General features: G+C 41.8%; 1 protein-coding gene across 1 annotated transcript in view; it reads right to left on the minus strand.

The window, feature by feature from the left end:
- Nucleotides 1-4,999, minus strand: part of NXPE2 (neurexophilin and PC-esterase domain family, member 2) — a gene marked incomplete at its 5' end in the record, with an annotated part of 16,939 nt that extends 11,940 nt beyond the window's left edge. The window contains 2 exon segments of the mRNA XM_014540054.1: nt 374-438; nt 4,904-4,999. Of these exon segments, the coding sequence (XP_014395540.1) occupies nt 374-438; nt 4,904-4,999 (161 nt within the window).
- Nucleotides 5,000-6,496: the final 1,497 nt, after the last annotated feature.

Consider the following 6,496-nt stretch of genomic DNA (forward strand, 5'->3'; position numbering starts at 1 on the left):
ACCAGGGGCTGCACCTAGGGATTGGGCCTGCCCTCTGCCACCCGGGAGCAGGCCTAAGCCAGCAGGTCATTATCTCCCGAGGGGCCCCAGACTGCGAGAGGGCACAGGCTGGGCTGAGGGACCCCCTCTCCCCGCCGAGTGCACAAAAATTTGTGCACCGGGCCTCTAGTCCTATATAATAAAAGCCTAATATGCAAATCATGAACAACCGATCAGAGGCAGGCAGGGCCGGTGAGCGGGCGGCACCAGGCCAGCCAAGGTGGGTGCCAGTGGGCAGAGGGAGGGGATGACGATTGGGAGGTGGCGGTGACCAGCAGTAGTGGAGGGGCGATGGGGGGGGCGGGGCAGGGCTGGTGACTGGCCTGCTGGTCACCTCCTGCAGAGGAAGGCCACTGACAGCAGCCGCAGGGCAATGGGGGGTAGGGCCAGAGCTGTCCCCTGGTGGTCAGTGCACTCCCACAGGGGGAGCACCCCTCAGCCTCAAGCCTGGCTGACGGCTGGTGAGTGCAGCTGCGGCATGAGCCTCTCCCGCGGACACTCCCCCTGCATGCCTGAGCAGCAGTGGGGGCAGGCACAGCGGGGCTGGGATGAGCAGGAGCAGCATGGCACCCAGCCCAGGCTTGGGCTCCTCCCCGGCTGCCTGCTGCTTCGTACACTACTTCGTGCTGTGCGGGATTGACGCGGACAGTGGGCTGGAGCCCCATGAGCTGGTGAGTAAAGCCAGGTTGCAGCGCCTCGGAGGTCCACTGATCCCCGCAGGCCAGGCCAAGGGACCCCACTGGTGCATGAATCCATGCACCAGGCCTCTAGTATAATATAAAATCACCTGTTGATTGATGACTTTGGATAGCTGAATGCTCACCAAGAGAAAGGGGTCGTCTTTAGATATCTCAATTGACTAAATTTCCCTTACAAAATTCAACAGTTTAAATAATTTTGCTTAAAGTATAAAGCATTGTCATTAAAACTATTTGCATATGGTGTGAGAAGGTGGTCTGATTTCACTTTTTGCATATATCTGTCCAACTTTTCCAACACCATTTATTGAATAGACTATGTTTACCCCATTTATGTTTTTGCCTCCATTGTCAAATATTAACTGACTACAAAGGCATGGTTTTATTTCTCGGCTCTCTATTCTGTTTCACTGATCTACGTGTCTGTCTTTATGCTAGTACCATGCTGTTTTGATTCTATGGACTTGTAATATAGTTTAATATCAGGTAGCATGATTCCTCCAACTTTATTCTTCTTTCTCAAGATTGTTAAGGCTATTCATGATCTTGCGTTGTTTCATATAAGTTTTTGGAATATTTGTTCTTGTTCTGTAAAATATTCCATTGGTGCCTTTTTAAAAATTTTTATTGTTGAAAGTATTACGTGTGTCCCTTTTTTCCCCATTGACACCTTCTAGCCATTGGTATCTTGATAGGAATTGTGTTAAACCTATAGATTGCTTTGGGTAGTATTTACACAATTAAATACTACTCAGCCATAGAAAAGAAGGAAATCTTACCTCTTGCGACAGCATGGATGGGCCTGGAAAACTAAGTGAAATAAACCAGTAGAGAAAGACAATGAGCATATGACTTCACTCATATGTGGAATCTAATGAACAAAATAAACAAAGTGGAGACAGACTCATGGATACAGAGAACAGACTGACAACTGTCTGAGGGGAGGAGGTTGAGGGCTGGGTGAGAAGAGTGAAGGGATTAAGCAAAGGAAAAAAAAGAAAGAATCATGGACACAGACAACAGAATGGGGATTGCCAGAGGGAAAGAGGGGTTGAGGGAAGTAGAAGAGGGCAAAGGAAGGAAAAATGGTAATGGAAGGAGACTTGACTTGGGGTGGTAAACACAAAATACAGATGATGTATTGTGGAATTGTGCACCCGAAACCTACACAATTTAATTAACCAATGTCACCCCAATAAATTCAATTACTGGTGAAAATGGAGACTTACTATTATTTTACATTATATTTATTTTAATACCGATGTGTTTCAACCTTCGTTTCCTTCGAATACTTCCTTCTTCTCCTCTGAATTGTCTATTTCCTTTTACTTTGATTTCAATGCTTTTATTTCTCAGTTACTATTAGTTCTTTATATAATAAACATTGTAACATTTAGTCTCTCAATTTTACACAAAATATATTTTATCAGTTTACTGCTTGACATTTTTAGAGGTATTTAATATTTAAAGCACTGAAAAATTTCTTTGTCACACAACTAGCATTGCTTCTTATCTTAGACTGTTCTCCACACTTTAATTTTTTAAATATTCAACTCTATTTTTCTATACTTTTCCCCACAACCTCTGCAACACTTGTCTTATTGATAATAGCCATCCTGAAAGTTTTTTCATGTACTTTTTACCCAGTTTCCCTAATGGTGACAGCTTGAAAAATTTTAGTAAAATATCACAACCAGCAAGCTGACACTGATATAGTCAAGATATAGAACATTTCCATTACCAACCATAAAGCTTCTTTATGTTGGCTTTATTTTAGCCACACATATTTCCTCCTACCCCCCTTCCCTAATCCCTTAACTCCTGGCAACCATTTTTCTGTTCTCTAGTTCTATAATTTGTCATTTCTATATTTGTTAGACCAAAAAAGTAAACACAGATAAAAATCCTTGCTTTCATGTAGGTGACCTGGTAGTAGGTCAAGATAGACAATCATCAATTAACATAATAAGTAAATAAATTATGCAGTATTTTAATTTAGAAAGTAAAGGGTATTTTAGGGTGTGGGGTGTCAGAATGAGGGAAATACTAAGAGATGGAGATGAAGCTGTTTCTAGTGTTAAACAAATGATTGTGTAACAAGTGATTAAAGTAGGCTGAGACTGGAGGCAGGGAAACTAATTAGAAAACTATTCAACACCATAGACAAGAAATGACAGAGGACTAGGACTAAAGCTAGACAATGAGGGTGGAGAAAACAGGATAGATTTGAGAGATATCTAGGAGGTAGAATTTATGAGACTGCTTGTGGAGAGTTTTGGCTTGGTTGACTAATGAACTGTGACAACACAGGAGAGGAAGGAGAAAGAGCAGGGAATTTGTTTCCAGTTGATGCTGGTTTTTTGTTTTTGCATGACAAAGCACTAGGACTAAAGCTAGACAATGAGGGTGGAGAAAACAGGATAGATTTGAGAGATATCTAGGAGGTAGAATTTATGAGACTGCTTGTGGAGAGTTTTGGCTTGGTTGACTAATGAACTGTGACAACACAGGAGAGGAAGGAGAAAGAGCAGGGAATTTGTTTCCAGTTGATGCTGGTTTTTTGTTTTTGCCAAGGAGGGTGGTGGGAGATGATAAATCAGTGCGTTTCTCTTTGTTGGGGACACGAGTGGAAGACTGAGGTGGAGATTCCCGATGAGCAGCACATGCAGGGTGCAGCAAAAGCAGGTTTACAGGTGTTGCTATAAAAATAATGCAATGATTAATAAACAATAATACAGGAATAAACTCTTGCGTACTCGCAACAGTAAACCTACTTTTGCCCCGCCCTGTATTTCAAGAGTGGGAATCAGAATGGATCTCAGTTCTGGGAGTACATAGGCAGAGATTCTCAAACTTTAGCATAAGAATCAACTGGGGAACTTGTTAATACTTAAGCTCAGGCCTAAAAGATTTCAGTAGCTCTGGAATAGGACCTCAAATCTGCATTTTACACATACATGCACAAACACAGGTGTTCAGGTCCAAATCTCACTTTAAGAAGCACTAATATTGGTAGCGTGCCGTGACCTGCACGGCGAGGTTCAGGGGCCGACGCACAAATGAAAATGCTACACAAGAAATATGAATTTAGAAGGCATGGGGGGCCAGGTGGAAACCTCTTTTGTGAAGAGGCTCACCGAGACTGGGTCCTGTCTGCTTTTTATTCCCTCTGAATACACATTTACCCTTTAGCAATGCATACAGGCAGATCAAAGGTAAAGTTTGGTATACAATGTAAAGATTATCAGTTTGGGAAATCGCCTCGAGCCACTGAATATCAAAGTCCATTGGCCTTCCAATGTCTCTTTTTGCACTTTTATGCTAATTGCTGTTTGCTTTAGCCTCCAGCAGTAGTGGATGGGATCTGAGAGTGTAAATTGAAGGATACAAGTGTGAAAGAGAAGAGGATTAAAGGTAGAAAGGTAGAGAGCAGATATATAGGGAGGAATTGCAAAGAGAAACATTCTGAGCAGTGGTCTGAGAGCTTTATTATTCACCAGTTCACATCAATGCCTGAATGTCCTAGACTTGTGGCCCTTCTTATTTGGAGCTGGGAGTTTCTATTAGACCAAGGTGAGAGACATTTTGAAAAGAAGTTGGGTTCAAATGTAGAAGAACCTTGAGTGGCTAAGGAGTTGCTCTGGTTCTGTCATGTGTGAAGACCATGATTAAAGTATTTGATCGGGACAAGAGGATGATGAAGGCAGAAGTGTTGAAAGATCATTTTTGTACTACCTGCTTGGGAGGAGGAGAAAGTGAAGCAAGATCAGTTAAGAAAGACTACAGAAAATGAAAATAAAAACACTAACTGAACTATGCAAAGAATAAGAAAACCGCTGTGAAGAAGTCAGAGAACTGAAATGGGTTTAATTGGATTGGAGCCTCGGAGACAAAGGCCAAAGAGAATTTTTAGCCAGGATGATTTTTAGCCAGGATTTTAGCCAGCAGTGCCAAATTATATAGAGATGGCTGGAAACCCACCTGTCACTAAAAAAATAATAATAGCACAGATATCGTCAGAGGGATTATGGCTAAACAGAGAACTTTCTCACCCACATCTGTTGCTAAGATGATATGCTTTTAACTTAAATTTTGCCTTGAGAAAGATGAGTATTCAAAGTCACTGTGATCTTCCCTGAAGTTCTGAAAAAGGAAAAAGTTCCTACCTTTATTTCTTTTAAAGACAAGTAAATGGCCCAGAAAACTAAGATAAATATCAGCATCACCAGTAATTTACGAGCTGTTGCATTTGGAAACATAGTGAGTACACCATAAGAAAAAAGAGGAGAAATAATCACACATTAAATAAATTAAACATGACATTGCTCTGTATATTTTGGTTCCTCCTCAGTGCTTTCCAGAACAGGATTATGTTCTATATGCTGCTATCTCCTGGGTTTCTGGAAAGTTCCATTGTATGTTCTTATAGAAATCAGAAACAACAACCCTCTTTGAAGCAGGGGATTGAACTGGTTGAAGGACTCTTAGTTCCTGACCTTCTTCAGTTTGAAGTGACATCCAGGCTCTGAGCCATTTCTCTCATCAAGGTTTTTACCCAGCGCAACTGTTTACCCTAAGAAAAACATTGTTCTGGTGCCCTCCAATGAATCCTGGTCTCTAATTCTCTTGGATGCACACACATGTGTTTATCTGGTGCCCTTCCTCCCCAATCTTATCTGCCTCCAGAGACTTCATTCTAAATCTCCCATTTGTGTCTTTAGGTAGATTGCTTCCACCTCAGGCTTTTAGTCTTCTCATGCTAACGAGGTTAAGAAAGATTGTATAAAGGGAAAGGATGTATTCTAGAGAATTGTCACTGTTGAATGGTTGGGATTTTAGTTTTTTAAGTCCAGAATCCCAAAAGTATGTGGCAAAGAGCTCAATTATGGCAGGTTTTTCTCAAACTTTTTTGCCCAGGACCACAGTAAGAAAATCATATCAAATTATCAAAGCCTATTTCAGGGCGCGCGCATACACACACACACACACACACACACACACACACTAAATAAAACGACATTCATATTACTGCGTATTTTCTAGTTATTCTATTTTAATCCATTCCATTTTAACCCATTTTTAAAGTATTTTTCATGTCCAAGTAAACAATGTTACTATACCAAAGAGCTGTAATGCACCATTTGAAAAGCACTGGCCACTCTGTGGATCACCCTCCTGTCTCTGCCATTAAACCCGCAAATACGAGTTAGCAGGTACCACACCTGTGGATGAATATTTCCCCCATCATATTCTCATACTCTCTCACAGGAATTACAGTTGTCCAGAGTTCTTTTGGTTAGAACCGTCTTTGCATTAATTTCAGGGTTGGAGTTTCCCTATAAGCTTCATTGATCAAAAGCTGAAAAGCCATTTGTGGCGACAGTGTGCCAGCTGGACTCACAGGCATCCCTTTCGATGGCCTGTAGCTGCGCACTTCACAGAACCAGAAGATAGAAGCCAGGAGGGAGTGCGGAAGTTTGTTTTAGGGGATGGATATGGCCAATCACAGTCCAGGATCACCTTTGGTTGAGACCTCACATATTTCTGTACACAGTGCACTTCCCCTTTCTTGCCTTGTTTTGCTGTCCTGCAGGATTAGTCACTTCCACAATCGCAGGAGAAGTGTCAGGAAAACTGGAAAGAGGAAAAGCAGAAGCTCTTGTCCACAGTTCCTGCACCACTGAGAATGGATTTGGCTGGTTCTTCTCAATATGTGGAGTGCTTTCTGTTTATTTTTCCTTTTTCCCCACCAGTTTATT

The sequence above is a fragment of the Myotis brandtii genome, unplaced genomic scaffold (genome assembly GCF_000412655.1).
Source record: "Myotis brandtii unplaced genomic scaffold, ASM41265v1 scaffold105, whole genome shotgun sequence".
Classification (NCBI taxonomy): domain Eukaryota; kingdom Metazoa; phylum Chordata; class Mammalia; order Chiroptera; family Vespertilionidae; genus Myotis; species Myotis brandtii.